The sequence below is a fragment of the Cibotium barometz genome, chromosome 53, assembly GCF_041138505.1.
Source record: "Cibotium barometz isolate CiBa-2024 chromosome 53, ASM4113850v1, whole genome shotgun sequence".
NCBI lineage: Eukaryota > Viridiplantae > Streptophyta > Polypodiopsida > Cyatheales > Cibotiaceae > Cibotium > Cibotium barometz.
In genome coordinates, this window is record NC_141098.1 from 34737983 (window position 1) to 34763028 (window position 25046).

A 25046-nucleotide genomic window follows, 5' to 3' on the forward strand; every position below is an offset into this window, starting at 1 on the left:
CAGTGGAAACCCAATGTCGCCAAGTAACCTTTGCAATCTCACCACCTCGCAAGCAGCACCACAAACAGCCGGTACTCTGCCTCTATGTAGAAGACAAGGCAAAAGTTGACTGCCTCTTGCTGCTCCATGAAATAGCTCTTGAGCCAAGGGTAAAACCGTAGCCTGATGTAGATCTCCTCATGTCTGGATCTCCTCCCCAATCTGAGTCACTCCAACCTTGGAGTCTGACTCCATCTGTCGTTCCCCCTCTAGTGTCATAGAAGAGTCCAAGATCCTTTGTACTCTGTAGATACCGCAAGATCTGCAACCCTGCGTCCTAATGAGTCTTCAAAGGCGTCTGCATGAATGAGCTCGACAACCCCATTGGAAAGCTCAAGCCCAATCTGGTGTTCAGCAACCAAATCAATGAACCAACAAGCTTCCGAAACAAAGAGGCATCAACCTGCTCACAAGGATCAATAACTATAACTTTGGTATGCCAAGTCCCGGGAACCTGTTGAAGACCATAAAAGGTCTTCCGGAACTTGTAAACTACCCCCTTTGGACCTGGAATCTCAAAGCCTGGAGGCTGCTCATAAGACACCTCCTCCTGCAAGTCACCATCTGCCACCACTGGCATGGCTTTCCTACAAGTCCCATGGGAACAAGCTTCCTCAACTGCAGTAGGCTTTTTGTCCTGAATGATATGAGACATCAAAGCATAATTCACCTGTAAAGATTCCTCTGACTCACGAACGCAAGAACTGGAATGTCCCTGCCTGCTGCTGCCAACATCTGGCAAGCCATCCACCATCTAGTCTCGGAAAGCCCGCCGCATCGTATCTTCATTCAAGTGATCGTGGCGAAACTGCCACAAATCACCTAAGTGAGAACCTGTAAGAGAGAGTGCTGAGAGTTTGTAAATCCCATTCTCCACTCTGCCTTCCCATACAACCTGGCCTGTTGCTTTGTCCTGAAGAGCAACAAACTGCTCATCAAACTGCACCCGTACACCAGTCTTGTAAACCTGCAAACCTCATGCACTGACAACAGATGAAAACCAAGGAATGGGACATAAAGAACTTGGGAGGAATGCTTCCCCAATAGTGGCCTTTCTCGCCACAATGGTTACAGGTCCGCTTTGCCTTCAAGGCATCACGATCCAAGTCGAGCTTTTGCTCAGAAGACTTCTCCTGTGAAGACTTCCCTTTGTCCTTACTACGGCCTTTCGACTACTGGCCAATCAAGGCCTCAGTACCTCCGTCTTGTAGAGGGTTCGTTAAATGCTCTTCTTGGTCCAAGACCGTAGGCACAAGCTCCTCCCATGTGATGGTGTTGAGCCTCCCACTGGTGATCAAAGAGGAGTAGAAAGCTGAATATTGAGAGGTCAGATAAGACAGCAAAGTGATGGCCATGTCCTCTGAAGATATCTCCTTCCCAGCTTGAAGAACCTCCTGTTGAAGAGCCTGCAACTTGTTGATGTGCTCCCGCATCGTTGAAGACTGTGCAGAATTCATCACCCGCATCTGCACTTCCAAGGAAGTTCTCTTCATGGGTGATACCTTGTTATACAGAGAAGCCAAATGCTACCAAATCCCTCTCGCTAGCGTCATATGTTTGATATGATTAATCACATGTGGTGTGCAATTAAGGAAGGTGAAAGAATGCACAAGGGCATTGACACGAGCCCATAACTATGCCTGAGCCTCCCGTTCTTTCCGAGTAGAGGGTAAAAGCTCCCTGTCCTCCAACTCTTGCCCTGGAGCACCAACCACAATGAAATCAGCGAAGTCATAAGACTCCAAGATAGACTCCATCATTACCTTCCAGATGCCATAGTTGGTCCTGTCCAATTGTCGACCCATCGGCAATGTGGGAAGAGTGGGGATCTTCATGTGTTTCTGAGCCATCTCAAGCAAATCTGCCATCTCAAGGGTTCACAAGGTCTTGTGAAGGGAGGGTGCGTGGGAAAAAAAATGAAGAAGTAGCTGCAAACAATATGCAAGGTGGCTGTCCAACGGTGATGGCCGTTGATGGCCACCTTCTACCCGATCTCCAAGCCCCGAACAGCCCAAGAAATCTCCAATCAGCACCAAAAATCAGCAAACCCTCAAGCTCCGAAGCTTCAAGCCACGTGGGGCTCTGATACCATGTTGGAATGCACAACGGAAAATGAGACAAGTGCTGTGGAGAACAAAACGCAGAAGTGTAGAGAAATGAAATGAAATGAAATGTTATATTAACGTCTTCAAAAGGCCAAAGTGACCTATGAGACCAAAGTTACAACCATATGACATCTGATACACTATCTGGAAAAGAAAAGAAAGGACTGAAGGTAAGTATCTAGCCCTACAATACATCAGTAGGGAGCATCCGGAAGCAACAAGTAGGGAGAGTGGGAAGCTAATGCTACTAGTCAAAATGGGGTACATGAGTACATGGATACATGAATACATGAATATGGGGGAGTACAAAAGTGACAGTGAGTACAACAGTATATGGCTGGAGTGGTAATCATCCTAGGAGCTCTAGCATGGGTCTTTGCCGGATGGCCTGGATATCTGCCATAGTGAGATGCCTGGTCGGACGAGCCCGATGCCTCGCAATGATGCTCTGGATCCTCCGGTGTAGGCACCGTCTCTAATGTAAGGATCCGCGAACCCTCGGGCATCTGGATCTGCCCAACTGGATAGCTCTCTCAACTAGAGTCCTAGGGGGTGGCCACTGTTGGGCTGTCGGCTGTGTCCCCTCCCGGGTAGTCCCTTTGAAGAAGTCAGTGATCTGTCTCTGTGTGGACTCCCTGCCAGTCGGGCGTCTGCTCCTCATAATGGACTCTCTGAGCTTGTGGATCTCCAGGAGATAAAAACCCAAGCATCGCTGATCACACTAGTCCATGACTCTAGCCAGTGGTCCAAATCCCTCTCTGGAAAGGCAATGGTAGCGCCCTCGAATCTCATAATATGCTGTGCAGCGAACAGATGTAGTGCTCCTCCGTCTCTGGCTCTATCCAACAAATCTGACATATCCTGTCCCTTGGAGGTATGCCTCTAAATCTGCATGTCTCTATCTCTAACTGATGTGAAGAGGTGCAGATCTGCCCAATGGCACACCTCAATCCATGGGACAAATGGGTATCCATGTAGCTTGGTCTAAGTATAAAGCCATCCTCAGTGGTGCGGAGAAGATGGTCTCTATAGAAAGCCATCTTCGTCCCTAACTCCTGTGAGGGCTCTAGCCATGTCCTCCTAGTGTCCAACTGAATGAGGTCCTGTCTGATGACTACTAATCTCAGAATGTGTCAAGGTGAGAGAGGGTGCCTCTAGAGAGTACTGGAAGGGTGGAAGTCTGTCTAAGCTGAACCCGTGGAGCTCAAACCAGGATGCTATCTACGCATACCAACATGAAGTGTCTCCCTCCATGGCTAGCTGATGAGAGGACTCTAAAGCAAGTCATGCATACCGGTGTCGGGGAAGCTCCTAGGTGCTATGAATGAAGGGACACTGATCTGGCAAGAGCCTCGACTACGATCGGTGGTGCTCCCATCTCGGCTTGGATAATCTCATGGGGTACCGAGGCCTTAGCCCGAATCATTCTGGAGATCATGGACACAAGTGGTCTCTCCATCGATCTCCATCCATCGTATGTGCGTCCTGATCGACTGTGACGATCTAGGCTAGGCCCCCAGATCTGTACTCCATACAGCATAGCCGATGTGACCAACGTGTCAAATAGCCACAGCTTAGTGCGTGGCTCTTGAAACTGTACTTGTGAGCACATCCTCTCTAGACCTCCTAGTGCTGCATATCCTCTAGCCAATCTGACCTCTGCTGCCCCCCTCATGGAAAATGTGGGCCCAGTGAATACCACTCCAAGATATGTGTATGAGTCAACATACTCCACTGTCTCCTGCCCATATGTGAAAATAGGCGTTCTCCAGACCCACTGAGCTGTAGTGTTACCAAGGTTAACTGAGAGCCCACTGTCTTGTGCATAAGCATGTAAAGTATCCAAGTGCCTCTGCGTACCCTCTGGTGAGTCTGCTATAAGCACAATATCATCAGCATATAAGAGCAGAGGTATCCAAGTGCCAGCCAACTGGGCTCTCGTTTGTCCCCTCGTGTCCCAATATAATGAGAGATCCCATCAATGTATAGTCCAAATAGAGTCGGAGAGAGTGGGCAGCCCTATTTCACCCCTATAGTGGAGTGTACTGGCTGGGAGAGACCCTCTGAAGTCCGCACCTGCCCAACTACTGTCTCATAAAGTGCCATAATACCCCAAATGAGCTCACATGGAACCCCCAAGTCTTGCAGCCTGCGCATCAGTCTAGCTCTGGGCACTGTGTCAAAGGCCTTGCGGAAATCCACAAAGCCACAGTAGATCCTCCTCCCATGTGCTCTGCCCTCCTCAATGATAGCCCTGAGGGTAAAGATATGATCCAAAGTAGAGAATCTCCTCTTGAAACCGGCCTGTCCCTGAGCTCGGACCCCTTGTCTCTCTGCCCATCTGCTCAACTCATGCTCAAGAGTAGAGACATATAGCTTGGCCAGCAAGTGACCAATCATAATGGTGCAGTAGTTAGTTGGCAGGCTCGGATCTCCAGACTTGAGTACCGGCATAACTGTATAAACTCTGCTATATACACAAGAATTTGATACAAGAGGAAGTGGGGGACCAAGGGTGGTATTTATACCACCCTCCAGTGCTGGTTGGCCAGCCTAAAAGCAGTCGACACCTGCAGATATGCCCACAACCAGCAAAAAATGCAGTCGGCCAGCATAACTGCAGTCGGCCAGAACAAGTGGAGTCGGCCATAGCAAAATCACCAGCCGGCCAGCACAGTAGGAGTCAGCCAGCACAAGACTGCCCCCACGACCAGAAAAATAGGGAGAAAAACACAGAAAAATGGGAAAAAATGAGAAAATCTTCTGGGCAGGCACACCCGCAACAAAGGCCCTCACTGTACAGACAAGAGATGATTGCTAACACGCAGATGGGGGAGTGAAGAGGGGGTGGCCGAGGTGTGGGGGTGCGCAGATGGAAAAGGGAGGTCAGTGGGGATGCGTAGGAAAGAAGGGGCATGGGGGTGCGCAAGGGGTATTGGGGTTGTTTTGTTTTTTGTTTGTTTTTTTGGTTGTTTTTGAGGCGGTTATGGGGGTGTGCAAGGAGGAAAGTGTCGGAATGCACAACGGAAAATGAGACAACTGCTGTGAGAAACAAAATGTAGAAGTGTAGAGAGAGAGAAGCTATATAAACTCTGCTATATACACGAAGATCCGATACAAAAGTGAGTGTGGGGGCAAGGGTGGTATTTATACCACCCTACAGTGCTTGTCGGCCAGCCCAAAAAAAGCCAATAGCCCGCGCATCATGTCCACGATTGGAGATAGCCAGTCGGCCAACAGAAGACATGGAGTCGGCCAGCACAAGACAGGTCCCATGACCCAAAAACAAGGAGAAAAAACATGGAAAAAATGGGGAAAAAATGAGAAAACTCTTGGGTGGGCACACCCGCAACAAAGGCCCTCATTGAGTAATATGTACAAACAGGAGATGACTGCTAACACCCCCTCTCAACTCTTGGGTGTAGAACCAACCCCAGTGAGCTGGAGTGTGGTCGGAGCATCGCCTTAGGTAGAGACTTCGTGAAGAGGTCCACCACATTGTGCTCTATCAAACAATAAACAACAAGCAAGATGTCACTAGCCAAAATCTTCTTTATATGCTTGGTCCAGGCATGGAAGACCGGGTTCCGAGCAATAGCTATAAAGCTCTTCTTATTGTAGTGGATGACCGTGGGCTACTTCTTTGGAAACCCAATCTTGCCAAGTAACCTCCGCAGCCACACAACCTCGCAAGCAGCACCACAAGCAGCCCGGTACTCTGCCTTTATAGAAGACAAGGCAATAGTTGGCTGTCTCTTGCTGCTCCATGAAATAGCTCCTGAGCCAATGGTGAATCTGTAGCCTGATGTAGATCTCCTCGTGTTTGGATCTCCTCCCCAATTTGAGTCACTACAACCTTGGAGTTTGGCTCCATCCGTCGTTCCCCCTCTAGTGTCATAGAAGAGTCCAAGATCCTTTGTATCTTGCAGATACTGCAAGATCCAAAATCTTGCATCCGGATGAGTCTTCAAAGGTGTGTGCATGAATCAGCTTAACAGCCCCACAGGAAAGCTCAAGTCAAATCTGGTGTTCAACAACTAGATCAATGAACCAACAAGCTTCCGATACAAGGAGGCATCAATCTGCTCACAAGGATCATTAACTGTAAGTTTGGTGTTCGGGATCCATCGGTGAAGAAATAGGCTTGCAGTTCTCCATCCCAAAGGTCTCCAGCAACTCATGAACATACCGCTGTTGAGAAACAAAGAACCCCCTCTGGGTCTACCAAATCTCCAATCCCAAAAAGAAATGGAGTGAGCCTAAGTCGGTCATCTCAAACTCTTTTGACAAGGTAGTCTTTGTCATAGCTATGTACTCCACCTGACCGCCGGTGAGAATGAGATCATCCACATAAAGGATAATCAATGTGACCATATGGCGTGCCCGAAAGAGATACATGTTAGGTCTGCAAATTGATCTCTGAAAACTTGTCCGTAGAAAGAAGGAATCAATCTTCTGATTCCAAGCCCTGGGAGCCTGCTTAAGACCATACAAGGTCTTCCGTAACTTGTAAACCATCCCCTTTGATCCCAGAACCTCAAAGCCTAGAGGTTGCTCAACATACACCCCCTCCTGCAAGTCACCATTAAGGAACACAGATTTTACATCCATCTAATATATGGGCCACCACTGAGAAGAGGCAAGGGCAAGAACTGTCTGAATCGTGGTCATCCTCGATGTTGGTGCAAAGGTATCCTCATAGTTGATGCCAGGCCGCTGAGCATAGCCCTTAGCCACAAGTCTGGCCTTGTGCTTGTCCATCGACCCATCAGACGTATACTTGGTCTTAAAGACCCACTTGACACCAATGACTGACCGTTTTGATAGCCTCGAAACCAACTCCCAAGTGTTATTCCTCTCTATGGCATCTAGTTCCACTTGCATGGCTTTCTCCAAGTCTCCTGGGAAGGAGCTTCCTTAACGGAAGTAGGCTCTTTGTCCCGAATGATACGAGACATCAAAGCATAGTTCACCTGTAACAGCTCCTGTGTTTGACTCTTGTCACGAACTTTGTGCGATCTTCGAGGTCCATCCTCTGTGGTCCACTCGGAGGAAAGCTTTGATGAACTTCCTAGCATGATGTCAATCTGATGATCTTCGAGTCTCTTGCTTGGCTTCTTGCTTTGGCTTGTCGGGACATTTTACAGCCGTGTGTCCCTTCTTTCCACATTGAAAACACTTTCCTTCCTTGACATAATTCTCAAGTTGCTTGTGGGACAATTTCTTTTGAAAGAATGGAGGTTGTTTCCACTCCTATCCTTCTTCTCTTGAGGCTCGGTTCTTGATTGGGATCTGTCTTTAAACTTCTTCTTTTGAGGTGAATCTCGGTTATCATTCTTTGTCTTGCCCACCATCCAAGGCATGTACAAAGCCTCGGCTTGCAAAGCTTTGTCTTGGGCTTCCTCCAAAGATTTCGGACCAGCTATATACACTGCTTGCATAAGCTTAGGTTGAAGTCCATACACAAACTTACACATTTCCATTAGCGGTGGAATAGGATTATAAGAAGTAAACTTCAATGAAACAGTTGAAAAGTTGTTAAGATAAGTTGCCACATTCTCACGGACTTTATACTTTACCTCATCCCACTCTTTTTGCACATCCGCTTCAAAGGTTGCGGGTAGAATTGAAGTTTGAACATAACCTTGAAGTCGGTCCATGTCTTCAGCTCGGTTCTTTCTTGTACTACCTTTAGCCACCAATTCAAGGCGGCAGCCTTCAAGTGCATGCGAACCATGCGAAGTTTGGACTTTTTAGAGAAGTCATCTCCTCCAAAAGTGGCATCAAATTGCTTAATGAAAGATAAGGCTTTTTGTGTATCCCTCTTTCCATAGAAAGCATCGAACTTGACACATTTCTCTCCCGGCTTGAAGTCCACTTTGTTGGTTGTTGTAGGCTCCTTTGTCTTCCTTTCCCTTGCTTGTCCCAAAGAGGTTGCATCTGAGAGAGCAGGCTTATGGGTAGCCTCCTTGTCTCCTCGTGGGAAGCAGACTTGGTGGATCTAGTTCCTTCTGCAATGGTGACTCCTTTGGCACGAAGATAGGCTTTGGTAGCTTCAACTCCTCCTGCTTCGGTGGCTCTATCTTTGATGTAAGTCTTCAAACATTTGAGCCTTGCTTTTGTCCTGTTCTCTCTTGGCTCTCCAAGCAAGGAATTCTTCATCTCTGAGCAAACACCTAAATTGATGAAAATCATTGTACTGTGCTGCATTGTACTCTGCTGCTGCTGATGACACGACCTAGGTTGCCACCTTGAAATACTGGATCGGCCTCATAGTTCCCTTCATTAGGCCCTTGGTTACCCTCTACTCTCGACATGGCTCTGTCACCCCAAGAAAGATTTCACAAGAGAAATCTTGCTCTAATACCACTGTAAGCCCAACGGGACGTGCTCTGATAGATTCCACTACGTATCCAAGAGATGGAATTATAGAGAGAGGGAGAGAGAGAATTTTGCATAGGACACACACTTACGGGAACATGCCTTGACCCCTTCCAGGAAGCTTGCAAGCCAGGATCAATACATTAATGAATACAAAAGCAAACAAATATGCCGATGTAGAAATCCAAGTCGAAGTGGATGTCGAGGCACGAGATCTTGATGCTGAGCACACCACGGGGATGGCCCACAAGAATCTCTCACCGGGCTAGTACCAAATCCAAAGTACCCCAAGCTCATACATGAAGTACACGAGATATGAGAAGATGATGAAGCTTATGATGACCAGCTGTAAATTTGTTGCCCAATTCGGGTTAGAAATCAGTTCACGAAGGTTGTATAGTTGGCGTACAGTCCAGGACAGGTTCATGGCAGAACGGCGGAGAACAATAGACAGTCATACGGTACAGTACAGTTGGCATAGATCAACAAATGGCGGCAGCAGCAGTCGTACAATCTAGTCAGCAGCTGCAATAGTCGTACGGCACATAGTACAGGCGGGGGGCAGATTCAGCTGGCAGCAACGGGCACAGTTCTGTACGGTGCAGACGGTGCACAACAGGTGGTGGTAGAGCTGAACTACAGGCAGTCGTACAGCTCAGGCGGCGGCAACAGTTTTGTACGGTGCAGGCACCGTACAGTCCATGAGCAGTACGACAGCGAAACAGGGCTGCGCAGATCTGTACACAACAGCGTGTGGATAATGATGATGATGATGTCAGCCTATCGGCTTGCTGACGGCACTGAATGGCAGCAGGGAGGTTTTGGTGGCGACAATGGTGATGGAGAAGTTGCTCTTCAACTTGATGATTGATGAAGAGAGGTTCACGATTATTTTATACCTGAGGGGAGGGTCTTGCTTTTTGCCAAAAAGCTATCCATGCTTTTGCTTTGCTTTTCTCTCTTTTTTTTGAACTTTTTACAATAAATTACTTTTCAAATATGGCCAATATTTTGTGCTTTGCTTTTCCAACTTTAGGGCCTTGATTTTTGGCCCTAGAGTTGTTTTTTGAAAACGCAGCTTTTAGCTTTCCTGTCCTGCTCAATCTCCTCTTGCTAGTGATGCTCTGGCTCGTGGTCAACTCAGTTTGACTTTTTGCTTCTCTCAAATTTTTGACCAAAACTGGTGCTTTTCCATGAACAAACCTTATGGTCCCTGTCCCCATGCCTTCTCCCACTAGTCTAGTGTTTGGGCAAGAGTTCCATCATGTGAATAGAGTGCTAGGAAGGCCAAACAGTTATAAGTGGCATATATAGAGAGCTCGATGCAGCGAAGCCATGAAAGGCACCCTCACCCCGCCAATGGAGTCTATTTGGAGCATTTGGCTTGATATCATTCATACCCTCCATGGTTAGTGGGGGCAGCTTCAGGGTGGCTTAGACCCACGAGGAAGCGTTAGGAAGCCTTCCTCAAGATCTGGCGGCACGGTCCCTTTCTTACAGATAGTAGTGGCGAGCCCACCTATGGTTATTTCCCCCTCCCCCCATTGTATGAGATAGCCTTCTCGTCCTAGAGCAGCTAGCCCGAGAAGAAGTGCATCCTCCCCTTTGTTCAGCTTGACTGGTGTTTCCCTCTGGGGATGGATTTGTACTTAGCCATTTTGGCTGTTTTCTTGGTAACTAATAGAAGGATCTTTTTCCCGGGAAAAAAAAAGAACGACCCTGGGAGTAAAACACCTGCGCCAAGGGAAGAAGGACAACTAGCGTGAGAAGCGCAAGAAAGGGGGGTGGTGGAGAGGCGATAGGCGGGGCACACAAAAAGAGCAAGGAGGGACAACAAACTGAAGGAGGCGGGCTCTAATGGGGCACATAGGTGGAGGAGATGGGAAGCCCAACAAGAGGGCAGGGAGGCAGAAGAGAGGAAGGCGGAGGAGGAGGAGGGCGAAAAGGTACAGGAGGAGGGGGCCTGGAGGCGGCGCACAGCAAGCCTGCGCAGGAGTGCACAGGGTGGGCAGCGACCAGGAAGGGGGTGGAGGTGGAACCAGGTGGGAGAGGCTGAAGTGAAGGTGGAAAGGGCACAGAGGATGCAGGTGGGCAGTGGAGGGAGCTCCAGCTCTCGATATCATATTTTTCTTCACCTTTATGATATTAAAGAATGAGTTTGCAGCTTGTCCCTATGAGACAAAAGTCTGATCGTCTTCCATGCTTACAAGACCTCACCAACCTACCAATGAATATTGTAGATTTTGTCTTCCTTACAAAATTGGAGTGTGTATCAGCTGAATTATTTGTTGCTATTAATCGGCTTTTCCGTAATTTTGCTTTACATTGCAGAAGACTTTTGTTTTGAACATCTCACGGTTTCTTAAAGGGAATGCTCTTTATTTTATGGCTTTTTTTGGAGATTTTCTTTTGACATTTAAAACGTGCTTAAAATCTTTATGCATCCTTGAAATTTTCCAGGTTTGCTGTACTTACCTCTTTGCCGAGGAAATTGGGTGGATGATAAGCATACTTTCATTGCTGGTGCAATAGCAAAGTTTAGATTGAAAGTGGTGGATAAGACCAATGCACCTCTAGGATCAACAAATTTTCTACTATTTGGGGTCAAATTTTTTAATGAAGCTGGTAACAAGGATCTACAACCAGAATTACAAATGCGTAGCGAGGGTGATCCGGGTTACGTTATCATTGAATTCAAGACTACAAAGGCAGGACGGCACTATGTTTTCATTGGGAATGACACCATTTATGTGCCAGGATCGCCTTTCCCATACGATGTTGTTGTTGGTGCGTGCGCAAGAATTTTTAAAATCAGTAATTTTTATCCATGCATAACCTTAACATTTTCTCCAGTGTAGTGGCATGTCTGCAATAACATTGAATTAAGCCACACTTATCTATTGATTACAGGATCTATATCTATTCCTGCTTGTAAAGGTGTGCTGATGCAGGATGCCTTCAGGGCGGGTTCGACTGTCATCTTGAACATTACATTGTTGGATTCTTGTGAGAACCTTGTCACAAGGCTGAGTTATGTTGAGTTTTCTGTGAGTATTAGTTTTTATGACAAGAAAATGTCATCTCCAACAATTGTCAAAGGATTGGAAGAGTCGACTGGATATCAAACCGTTTCTTTTTACCCCACATTATCTGGAAAGTATTCTATGAGTGTTGGTTATAGACGGGAATTCATATCGAATTCTCCATTTTCCTTTACAGTATTGCCAGGTAAGTTTATTTTAAAGTCATAAATTTAGCTGTTCTCCATTTGCTATTCATCTGGTGCTTTCACCGAATGAGGTTCTCTAAGTGTATGACTGCCTATGTCTCCACCGGACAAATTGTCCACTTTCCTTCCCATGAATAAAAGGCAAGTAATCCATCACCATACGTGCTGCACTGCAGGCTAGGATAAGGTTATGGCCCACCACAATCACGGCATTGCTTGCAGAGGTTGATTTCACTCATCCATCTTACTGATAATGGTAAGGAAAATTCAACCCTTTGGATGCCTGTACAAATTTGAGACACTAGCTTCTTAGGGCGGGTACAACTAAATTGAAATAGAATCTGGCAATTGCAAGAAAGGCTAGTGAGGAGGAAGCCTAATGGAGCTAGTTCATCATCCATGTTGCCATAGTAGCAATGCAGCAGGGAGATAACATGTAATTGTCTGTCCCATGTTGCTATCTAGCACTACTTTAATGGGTTATTAACATTCTCAGTGGCTTAGAACTGTAGGTTAAAGTAGCAGAGAGAAGGTTCTTGTTGACTGCTCTTTGCTACAGCTCTTCCATGTATTATCATCATCCATCAGCCTTCACTAGCCTGTTACACGGCTGCTTATAGCTCACCCTCAGCAGCCTATTGCATGATCAGCAGTGCAATCTTTCCTATCTCCCAGGTGTAAGGACCATGATGGTGAGTACATCTCAAGCACCCCGTTTGACTAGCCCCAGAGGAAAGGACCAGGTTAATCGTTCATGAGGAGGATTCTGCAATTTCTCCACACGAGTCTTCTATTCCAGGGACCCGATGCTGGGCTAGCTCTATCTATCACTCCTCCACAAGATGATGGTAAGGACCGGGCTGCTTGGCGTGCAGATAAGGACACTCATCATTCTTGGAAGGAAAATCTGAAAAGGAGGTATCTTCTTCCAAGAAGTGGACCAAGGAATTTTAAGTCTGGAGAAATGTAATGTAATGTTATATTAACGTCTTCAAAAGGCCATAATGACCTATGAGACCAAAAGTTACATCATGGTGGATCTGATACAATGTCTGGATAAAAAAACCCAGAAAATGAAAAATAAAGATGATACTACTGGCACCTAGAAAATGAAACTGGAACTGGAAGGTAAACAGAAACCCTTATAGGGTGTGAATATAGTGAGGGGGGGTACGCTATGGAGGTGAGTGGAATATAGTGAGGGGATACAATATCATGTGGGACGGAGGGGTACACTATGGAGGTGCCTCCATCTCATAATATGTGCCGCATCGGACACTGGCGGATCTCCTCAATATCCTCTGTGGTCAGCACCCTGACTGGGTGTCCCGCATGCCTCGCAAGAATAATCCGAATCCGCTTCTGCAACCTCCGTCTATGCTGGGATGCCCTCCTCCGTAGTCGTGGGCGTCTGGACCACCCAAGCTCAATCGCACGATCAATGAGTGTACCCCTGGTGTGGGCGGTATCCATGTCCTGCTGCTGCTGTGGTCCATCTGGCGCAGTGATGGCTGGACTAAAGAAGTTTGTAATGTGCCTCTGAGTCTGGCTCTCTGTGCGCCTAAGCAGGCTATCTCTATGTCTCCGCAGCTCAAGCAAGAACAATCCCAAACACCTCTGGTCCTGGTACCCCATGACTCTAGAAAGTGGTCCAAAACCCTCTCTGAATAAACAGTGGAAACGACCACGTATCTCATAGTATGCAGTACAATGGCATATATAATGCAGCTCTGTCTCTGGCTCCCCATGGCATACTCGGCATATCCTGGCCTCAGCTGGTATACCTCTATATCGGCCAATCTCAATCTCAAGTTGGTGTGAGGATGTGCGAATCTGACCAATAGCACATCGTACTGCATGAGACAAGTGTACATCCATGTAACTGGGTCTGATCACAAAACCATCTGCTGTGAGCTGAAGAAAATGCTCTCTGTAGAAAGCCATCTTCGTGCCCAGCTCCTCAGTCGGCTGTATCCATGTCCTCCTAATGTCCAGCTGAACTAAATCCTGACGGATGAGTCTGGTAATCTCTGTCCGTGTGAGAGTGAGAGAGGGTGCCTCCAGAGAATACTGGAAGGGAGGCAATGTGTCCATGCTAAAACCATGTGCCTGGAACCAAGATGTCATCTGTCCATACCAACAAGCCGTGTCTCCCTGTAAAGCTAACTGTCGGGAGGACTCCAGGGCGAGGCGTGCATATCTGTCTCGGGGGAGATCCCACAAGCCATGTATGTAGGAGACTGATCTCGTAAGAGCCTCAATCACCAGAGGGGCAGCCGCTAGCTCTGCTCGAATAATCTCATGAGGTACCACGGCCTTGGCTCTAATAATCCTAGCAATCATAGATACCAAAGGCCTCTCCATACCTCTCCACCCGCCTGCGCTGTGATGGCCCACTGAAGGTCCCCATATCTGCACTCCATAAAGCATAGCTGATGTCACTAGAGTGTCAAAAAGCCAAAGTTTCGTTCGAGGTTCCTGAAATTGAACCTGCGAACACATCCTCTCCAAACCACCCAGGGCTGCATGTGCTCTAGTCAATCTAGTCTCTGCTGCTCTCCTCATCGAAAACACTGGCCCACTGAATACTACCCCAAGATATGTATATGCATCTGTATACTCCACAATCTCTTGCCCATATGTAAATGTGGAAGCTGATCGCCTAACCCACTGTGGCGTGGTGTTAAACACCATAACCTTGGTTTTGCCAAGGTTGACAGACAATCCACTATCATGTGCAAACTCATGTAAAGCATCCAGATGACGCTGCATACCCTCAGGGGAGTCAGAGATCAACACAATATCATCAGCATATAACAATAGTGGGATCCATGTACCTGCTAGCTGGGCTCCTCTGTCCCCCAATCTCTCAATGTAGTCAGAAGCCTCATCCACATACATACCAAACAATGAAGGAGATAACGGGCAACCTTGCTTCACTCATATAGTGGAGTGAACCAAAGTAGAGACCCCCTCTGGGGTGCGTACCTGTCCTGCAACTGATCTATATAAAGCCATAATCCCCCATATGAGCTCTGTGGGTACCCCCATCTCCTGTAATCGCCTCATCAATCTGGCTCTGGGCATTGTATCAAATGCTTTGCGGAAGTCCACAAAGCTACAATAAATCCGTCGCCCATGCGACCTGCCCTCCTCAATAATGGCCTGCAGAGTCAAGATGTGGTCAAGAGTAGAGAAACCTCTCCTGAACCGTGCTTGTCCCTCTGCTCGAATGCCAACTCTCTCTGCCCATCTACTCAACTGCTGCTCAAGAATGGATGCATACAATCGTGCTAGTGTGTGACCAATCATAGTGCGATAATTCCCTGGCTCCATAGGGTCCCGTGACTTGAAGATAGGCACGATGGTGGACCTACTCCAAGTCTCGGGTAAGCCTTCGCACATAGCACGATTGAACATCACTGCTAGAAGCTCTGCCAGCATGTCTCTCGCATGAATAAAGTGCTCAGCAACCAATCCATCATGATCATATGCTCTCCCAGTCTTCATCCTATCAATGGCCTTCCTTACCATCTCTGCGGTAAAGAAAGTACATGTCTGTGGGCATGGTGCTGGTGGGTCAGGAAAAGGTGTCTGTCCAGGAACTGTATATAGAGATGCTGCATAACTACCCCAGACCTCTGTAGAAGTGATGGCCAAAGCAGGGGAGGACTCATGAAACAGACGCCAAGCCTCCCTCGAATCCTGGCTCAAGAACAGCTGGTATAATTCCTGCTCTAGCTGAGCAAGGAAGGCCCGCTTCTTCCTTCGCACAAGGCGTCGGAAGGCAATACGTGACTGTCGGTGAGTAGTGACTCCCAAAGCAACCTCCCGCTGCAGTCGGGCTCTGGTCTCTCTGCACTCCTCATCATACCAGCTGTTCTGGGGCATACATCTAGAACGCTGTCTCTGTCCAGGCTGAGTATGTGGATATGCCTCTCTCGTTGCATCATGTAAAGTCTCTGTCAGTATATGGGTCAACTCCTCCAAAGGTCTCCCTGGCTCCTCTGTGTACAGACGTCTATAAATCCCATCTGTGTAGACAGCATCAGTCTCTGAGGTAAAAGTATATCGAGTGTGATCTGCCCCTCGTGTCCTCTGAGCTGTGGTAAAGTGAAAAGAGATAGTCAATGTCAACAATGCATGATCCACTACTACCCCAATGGGCCGAGATCCAACTGTGAAGTCCTCAATGCATGAAACAAAGCTGGGCATAGCCATAACATAATCCACTGTGCTAGCACCATGTCTATGTGGAAAGCAAGTAAATCCAGCTGCTGACGGAAACCTCTGCAAGCCATTAAGTATGGCCAACCCATGTGCAGTCCCCATATCTACCAAATATCTCCCATACTCTGTGCACTCCACATCCTGTGAGCGTCTGTCTAATCCCATATCCAGAGTGTCCAGCTCTCTCAGCATCTCCTCCGAGGTATCATAAAAGGCTGTCTGGCGGTTGCCCGTCCGGGCATTAAAGTCCCCTAACAGGATGATGTCTCCATCCCTAGAGAACTCCCATATGTCATCATCTAGCACAGAGAAAGGAGACTGCCCTCTAGGTGCTGCATATGTCGATGTACTAGGAGCAAAATAGCATATGGCAATATACAGGAATCTGCCTGTGTCGGCCCTCAGTCTCACCCACATATATCTGGCTTGATCATCTCTCCGAACGATGTGTAGAAGCGGTTGCAGCTCCTCCCTGAAAAGAACTGCCACCCCTCCTGATCCTCTACTACTGTGTACCGATCTCGTCCCTACTCTGCAAGCCGTCTCCCATCTGTATCCTGTCACCTGTGGCATCATCTGACCAGGGGCCTGGTGAGTCTCCGAGTAGAAGACTATATCTCTATCTCTAAAGCTGTCCTCAAAGGCACCTACATCAAGTCTGAGGGATCCATTGCAGTTCCAGGCTGCCAGCTTTAATTTGGTCCCATAGGTCTCGCACCGTCATGTAGAGCGTCGCTCCACGATGACCACCCTCCCTTCTCTATAAAATGCTATCTTTCCCTTTTCTCTTGCCGCTCTAATCTCTGGCATGACTTCCTTCATATGTGCAAGCTGTGAAAGAGGAAGATCATCACCAAGAAAAATGCCTGTATTCTTTAAAGTGGGTCGTCTCTTCAAGAACTCCTTCTTCGCCTCAATAGAGGGGAAGCGAAGTATGAGAGCTCTTTCCTTTGATGTTTCCCCGTTGCCTCCGCTTTTTTTGCCCACTCTCCAGGCTTTTGCGTGTGCCGGACTGTCAATCCCCATCAACCCCATAAGCTCTTTCACCTCCTCTTCAACTTTATCCCCGTCTTTAAGGCCGGTAATCCTCACATGCAAAGCACGTGTACGTCTTCGTTGTTCCTCTTCCAAAGTCATGTTAATGATTGTAGGTGTAGGGGTTGTTATCTCCTTACCTTTACCCTTCTTGGCGACCTCTATCCACTTCTCCGCTTCATCCATCTTCTTTTGAGTCTTGGTGATGACTTCCACCCATGAGGAAGTCTTTGCTTCGTGTTGCTTCTCTTCTTCCTTAATTGCCCGTACTTGTTCCTTGATAACCTTGAGCTCTTCTATCATGGATGGCTGAATTTCACCTTCTTCAAGTCCACCATTTGCCTTGGCCTCTGCAAGCTCCCTCTGAAGAGCTGAAATTACGCCTTTGAGCGTGTTGACTTCCCCGTGAAGGTCTTTGACTTCCGCTATGAGGTCCTCCTTCTCCTCTTTCCACCGCTTACCCTCATTGAATACCATTTGGAGAAAGTTGGCTTTCTCCTTCCACCATCCCTCCATCTCTGCCTTCCATTCCTTCATCTCCTTTTCCACATTTGTTATCCTCTTGTTTGTGACCATAAAGGTCGCCTTCGTCGGGTTGCGCAAGGGGGAAGCCATGGAAGAAGCGAGAGAGAGAGAGAGTTATGCTGCTTCCTTGGGGGCCTGAGCAAGGGTGGGTGGGGAAAGTCGAGCACACAGCCTAACGGATAGATAGACTGGCCAGCATATTGCCAGCAGAACTGTGTGGCGTACAGCGAACAAGGCAGTAGGCAGGAGGGGGTGACAGAACGTTCGAATAGAGAGGGGGCGGCGAACAGCAGGCGGGAGGGAAGGCGGCGGAAGCGAAGCAGGCGGGGCTAACAGGGTGGCGGAAGCGAACAGGGCGGTGGCGGCGAGCAGGGGGAACAGCAGGCGGGAGGGAAGGCGGCGGAAGCGAGTAGGGCGAACAGCAGGCGGCGGCAGCGAGAGCGAGAGCGAGAGAGCTGGAGAGAAGACAATTGTCTGAGAACTTCATGGGTGAATTTAACACTAATAAAGCTTTGGCTTTCATTTCTGAGTTTGAGAAGGCTTTTCTGATGAGGAGTTTTCTAAGAAGTCAAAGCTGCGATTTCAAGCGGCAGAAGGCCTTGACATCCTATATATGTGGACATCACGAAGGTACCAAACAACTTCACCAACATCACAGGCCACCACAGAGGGCGGAGGATGGTCAAACCCCTCTCAAATAAGGTTGACAAGAACCCAAGGGGAAGTATCCTAAGTCTTGGACGGAAGAACACTACGGCACCTTCCCAATTTATCACCGCTCGCAATCCCATCCTCCTCTCCAAAGCAGCTTAGACAGGGAACCCCTCTCCCTTCCCTCTTGCCAAGACTCCGTCTAGGAATTTGACCTCGGCACTATAGGGGAGCCTCGTACCATCCTGTCAGATTCTTGGCTGTGGGACCACCCAACCCTACTTGAAGCTGCCACCTTCTTCCAATCTCATAAGGATGTCTTTGCTTGGACATACAAGGGCTTGGAGGGTGTTCCAGCTGACATTGGTGTTCACACCATAGCACTCTAGGAACGAACCCGTTCGTGGGCGGGACTACAAGCTCAACCCAAAGTATGCAGAGGTAGTCAAAGTGGAGCTGGAAAAGATGGAGGAAGCCCACATCATCTCCTCGGTGGAACACTCGGAATGGCTTCCCTCTATGGTCATCTCCCCGAAGAAGAACAACAAAATCCATGTCTGCGGATTTTCGGTCCCCAAAGCAACTATCAAGGACGGATTTCCACTCCCATTCATGGATGGGGTTTAGGAGGATGTTGCCAGGTATTTCCATATTTAGATTTGTGGACGGATTTAGTGGGTACAACCAGGTCGCCATCCACCTGGACGACCACCCCAAGACAACCTTCGTCACCCCATGGGGTACCTACACCTACAACAAGATGCCCTTTGGGCTGTGCAACGGTCCGGCTAGGCTACCTTCCAACGGATCATCACTAATATCTTCAGGGAGTACCTCCTGAGCTTTCTCTGCACTTTCATAGATGATTTTTTTAACTTCATAGGCACTCACCTTGTCTCACAGCAGATAGAAGGCTTTGCGATGCCTTCCTCACTAGCTTTCCCGTGATGCCCAATGGGTAGCACCTCACTTCTGCTTACCTTGCCCACCTAATTGGCCCCTGAGAGAGTTCTGTCCTCCATCAGCGTTCCGACACTCGCACCACTGGTCTCCCACCAACTGAGGTCTCTGCCACCACAATTGCTCTACTGGCTCTCTACCTAGCCCCCGTTCCATCCATCTCTACATTTTCTTCCAGTACTATCTCCTGCTCCAAATGATTCCCACATCCCCACTTCCCTTCGTCTCCACCATTACACGGAGGCATTCCACTGCGTTTGCACAAGCTGTCCATTTCCTTTCCATCATCTCCTTTACGAATCTATTCGCTTCTATTGTTGCCGATTTCGGACTCAGCTTAATAAGCCTGAAATCACCTCCTCCACCTGGCGCTGTGCACGCTTCCTCACCTGGCGCTGTGCATGCTTCCTCACCTATCTTCTGCAGTAGCCTCCTATTCCACTTACCTCTCCGCCACCCTGCCAACTTGGCCAGTCCACCCCGACAGCATCTCGCATCCGCCCTCTAGTGCAATGGGATCTTCCCACCTCATTCCATTGACGCACTGCCCCTCCCGCTACCCCTGCCATTCCACCTTGTTCCACTATCAACGGTGTGGTGTCATCCAGTTGCACCCCATCCTCGACAGCCAGTACTCCCTCTCCACCTCGACCCCTTCATTGAGAACAGTCGGCTCCATCCATCACCCCACCTGGCCAACCACCCACAACAACCTCCTCACTTCTCCACCTCCATTGGGGCCAGTGAGATGTCCTCGAGATCCCCTCTTGACACCCCTACTACCATAATGTGCACCGCCATCCTTGCAGTTATCTTTGCCATTGCATCTTGAGGGCCTTCCTTGTCTACCTCAACTTTGGGTTCTCCACATGAGGTGGGCTTCGGGAGGAGGGGACTGAGTGCATCGAGCTTCCTGACTCTCCATTTTCCTTCAACGCTCTGGACATCTCTGTGGGTGATCTGAGTCGATCTTCCTTGCTCGCGGTTCCCCGACCCTTCAGAGCAATTGTTTTTGCCTTGTCCTTGTCGAGCTTGTCGCATAGTTCGGGGTCTGGGCAACTTCTCTGCTGATCTCCGCATCTACTCTACCTATCTAACTGACTATGTCTTTGAGCTCTCATGTGATCGCTGTCTCGCCAGAGGGATCACACTCGTCATGCTGAGGACACCATTTGAAGGATGAGTTGAGGGACCATATAAGCATTCCTGCAAGACGTGGTAGAGTCAATGGAATCAGTGGCATCTCCTACCTCTCGAAGATGCCCGTTCGAGTGTCAGTGTGGTACCTTCAATGACAGTGTGTGCACCTCTCATGTATCTATAAGTGGTGCGCCCCCGCTTCTCAATAGTCCACCGAATGCTCCGGGATGGTTCCTCTAGGGTTGATCCACTGTGACGCTGTTATGGTGTTACGGTGTGGCACCCAGAGATGGTCCGCCCCAGTATAGTGTGGGCACCCTTGGTGGCTAGAGGTCGCCCACCACTAGAGTGCCCACAGTCCTCGGTGAGAAAGATAAGAAACATTGTGCAGTGGCAGATTTTTACAAATGAAAAGATGCACTATGCTCTGTATACATCATGAAAGATGGGTACAAAATTAAAATATTGACATCATGAAAAGATGGCATATACAATGATATCATAAAAACTAAAGATGCTCCTCATGATCGGGGAAGGTCTAAGTGATGCCTGATGTAGTACTTGGTACCCCAGTGGTTGAATAATTCTGAGGACCAGAGAGAAATGACTGGATAGGGCAGAGGGACTCTCGAAGGGCATCTAGGTCTGCTGCTTGGGGGGCTTGTAAAGAAACAAGCTCCGTGGTCTATTGTGCCACCTGGTCACATAACTTTATCACCTCCTCTGTGGTAAGGGAAGATGAGGAACGGAGGTGAGTGAGCTCTGTTTCGGCTTCTGTAGGCGCTGCTCGAAAGTGGACACTGGAGTCTGAAGACCGGAGGTCCTTCATGCTTTATCCTTCATACTACATCCTATCCATAACCTTGGGTGCTATAGTCATCTGTCAATCAATTTGAGCATGTGTCTTGTGACTTGTCCTACTCACTATGACCACTGCTGGGTGCGCATGGTACAGTGAAGGGCATGTAACAATCTCTTGGAGTAGTACAACTGTTGTCCAATATTCTTGTCACTCTTTCCAGTCTTGTCACTTATGTTATGTTCCATCCCATTCTGTCTATTCATACGTGTGCTACGCTGTGAGCATTGAGGACTCTGGACATACTGTCTAGAGAAGGGCCATCACTTTAGTGTGCCAGGCAACCAACCCATGCTACACTTACCAAGCTTGGAAACATTACCTTTTAGGAGCAGATTCTCTTGTGAAGGTAGATCATCATTCCTTGAAGTAAATTTTCGCTCAACCAGTTATGAATGCATGAGAAGGCAATGACATGGATGGACAAACTGAAAGAGTTAATCAAATTCTTTAAAAGATGCTTAGACATTATATTCAATCTCGCTTAGCATCTTGGGAAGATTATCTACCATTTATGGAATTTGCTTATAACAATTCTCATACAACAATTGGTATGAGTCCTTTTCAAGCCGCTTATCGTCATACACCAATAGTGCCATCCAACTTTGTTCTTCAACACAAGGTGGCATTAGCGGATCAATTAGTTCAAGAAATGCAAGACATTCTTCTTCAAGTTAAGATCAGCTAATTTGAGTTAAGGAACAAGGAGCTAACCGGCATCGCCGACATGATGAATTTCAAGAAGGTGATATGGTTCTTTTGTTCATGGCTCCTCATCGATATAAAACAGTGAAATCAATTTTTCGGAAGTTATGACCACGCGACTATGGTTCTTTTGGGATTATCAAGAAGAATTCTCCTTTGAGTTATAAGTTGGATTTATCATCTTCATGGGGAAAAATTCATCCCACTTTTCACATATCATGGATCAAGAAATTTGTACAAGAATATTTTACTGTACCCGATGTTCTAGAGAAATAGATGAATATATGATTTTGATTCCAGAGAAAATTCTTGATGTTCGAGAGAAAGAAACTCGACTGAAGTTTATTGCAAAATTCTTGATACAATGGAAAGATTTGGATGATTCAGATTCAACTTGTCAAAGTGATGAAGATCTACAACAGAACCCAGAATTACTTCAAGAGTTCTTTAGTCAACAACAATCACTTAAGTGGGAGGGAATGGCACGATTGTTACTTAATCTCTCTAACTACTATTGATTAGTCTTTAATCATTGAAAGGACACCACCGAAGGGTCACACCCTGTCACATGGGTCATCTGCAAAGGACACGTCTATTCAAAGAGACACATCTATTGATCAAAGGACACATCTCTATGTCCAAAGGACCTAACTATTCATCCAAGAGTCACACCCTTTTGTCAGGGATGTGCCTCTTTATTTGTACCTAATCAGGCCCTATTTAACAAGGCCTTGTGTCTCAATGCAACAACATAGCTTTCCGCTCTAAGCATCTTTACTTTCAGTGCTGTATCTCTAATCATGTTCACACTTTGGGTCCTTAAGCATGTTGAAGTCTCCTCCCATGCACGAAGTGTCGAATGGAGGTAGATTCTAGTGCACTTGAATCCACAAGGCGGTGCGGTTTGTTGCTCCATTAGGAGCGTAGATGTTGAGGAGGCCAAGTTTGGTCCCTCCAACCTGGAGAATCTGCCATCATGCTCGTCTTGGGACAATTGTGCCTGTGTCCACCACCTGGGAAGCCACAAACTCCCCTACAGAAATGCATACTTCACCTTGGTTCTTGAGGGGCCCAATAGTACGGGACTAGTAGGTGTGGCTCGTGCTGGGGAGGATCTTTCCACAACGATGAGTACAACTCAGATAGTCTCTCCATGGTGAGGCTAATCTTTGGAGCGGGTTTCGCTGGGCAATAGTTGATAGAATGTGCAGTGGAAGAAGGGAAAGTGGAAACACAGGAGAGAGAGTGAGAGAGAGAGATGTAGAGGAAACAATATCATCACCAAAATACATGTCCCGAGGAAGAGGGGAGAAAGCTCCACAAGTAATCTCCTTAGCAACTTAGCTACAAAAGCAACAGAACAAGCTGCCTGGTATACCGCTCCTCTGGAAGAAAACAACCAAGTAGGTTACGACGTGCTGCTCCAAATAATGGTTCCAAACCCAAGTGTAAGAACACTCCCCAAAGTCGAATGTCATGTATCCAGCCTGGAGAAGGTATGAAAAACCTCATAACCAACCAAGATCAGATCCTGTATATAATCAATCCTGGGAGAAGCAAGTTGCTCCTCATTGGAACCCTCAAAAGAAATAGAGTCGATCTGCTCCAACTCTGTACCAAGAGTAGCCAAATGCTGTACAAAAGCATCCTTTGAAAAGATCGGCATCGCAAGATGTAAAGACTCTGTAGAAAAGATGGGGTCTATCTTCTCAAACTCCGTCTATCTTCTCAAACTCCGTACCATGAGTTGCCCAATGTTGTACATAAGCACACTCCACTGAGGTGGGCATCGCCGGATGAAAGGACTCCACATCCCCCTCTGAAAACTGATGTTGTCGGACTAATACAAGCCTAACCCGATTCTGATCCAAATCCATCAACCACAAATCCAAAACATCCCACTAGGTCCAAAAAACCATCCTCCAAAACAATAAACCTACAGAACTGGCTGAGGGAGGGGCATTCTCAGAAGCATCACAAAGAGAGGCAGAGGTAGACTCCTCACAATGAGTAAGGGAAGCATGAATATAAACTATAGTGGTAACAAAGTCCTCAAGAGCATCACTGAGAGCAGAAGACTGTTCCATAAGTAGAATCAGATCCCAAGAATCAGCAACAAATAGTTGATCCATGTGAGAGGATCACACCTCAAGAGCAAAACACCCTCCTTGTTCTGCAAACACTGCAAAGAACACAGGTTCAGACAAAATAAACTCTGCTCAGGATCTCTGAAAAGATCACTGCTCTCCTCCAAAATCTATAAACTCCTATCACAGAAGAAAGTCTCCACAGAAACAAAATAGCTACCGAAACTGATCCTCAAGTGAAGTAGCTGGAGATGGGCCCCCTCTGAGTGTAGAAAACTCCTTTGGGAAGCAAAATGCAGCCAAAACACTGCTATCTAGCAAAAAAACAGCACTCCACCGCCAATAGAAGGCAAGGAACATGAAGAAACTGGGTAATTGTGTAGGCCAAGAACAGAACATAGGTATAGATGCTCCAAAATCAGCAAAACTCTGACTGAAATCAGAAATTTAGTAACCTCCTCAAGTATCAAACTGCCTCCAAAGCCACAATAGAAGGCAAGGAACATGAAGAAACTGGGTAAAATTGTGTAGGCCAAGAACAAAACATAGGTATAGATGCTCCAAAATCAGCAAAACGCTGACTGAAATCAGAAATTCAGTAACCTCCTCAAGTATCAAACTGCCTCCAAAGCCACAATCCAAACAAGAAACCCCCTCTGCAAGTGATGTGTGTCCATTGGAGAAGAAAACGTAGCCAAACAAGGGGCTACAAACCTGAAAATTCAGGCCAACCAGTGTTCACGCCTCCTATGAGGAAAAACGCTGAAGAGAAGGTACCTTCGGGTCCAACGGATGAAGCCCAGGTGAAGGTAGAGCTACCAGCAAGATTTGTTCAGAAAAACGTAGCAACTATGGCTGCAAATCTGAAAACACAGAGGTATTCGGGGTAGTAGAAAGGGTTGAATCTGGAAACGCAGAAGAAATAGGGTACCACCAACCCTCAGATCGGAAAACCTGTAGGAGAAGAAAACGCAGCACATGTATGGCTGCTGTCCTGCACAGAACAGGCCGCCTGCACTACAGGGGTAGATGAATCTGAAAACTGCTGTAGACAGCCACCTGTAGAAAAACGCAGCAAACTATGTGCTGCTGCCCTGAAA

The 25046-nt window shown here is 47.5% G+C and overlaps 1 protein-coding gene across 6 annotated transcripts in view; it reads left to right on the forward strand.

The window, feature by feature from the left end:
- The window catches only part of LOC147608559 (uncharacterized), a 200142-nt gene that overhangs the window by 35364 nt on the left and 139732 nt on the right, over positions 1–25046 (forward strand). For all 6 annotated transcript variants that reach the window (XR_015264444.1, XR_015264445.1, XM_086788985.1 and 3 more), the window contains exons 5-6: positions 10986–11312; positions 11436–11753. Coding sequence is in view for 4 of the 6 variants with exons in the window: in XM_086788985.1 (XP_086645111.1) it covers positions 10986–11312; positions 11436–11753 (645 nt within the window). In the remaining 2 variants the exon portion in view is untranslated. The remainder of the gene's footprint in view (positions 1–10985; positions 11313–11435; positions 11754–25046) is intronic.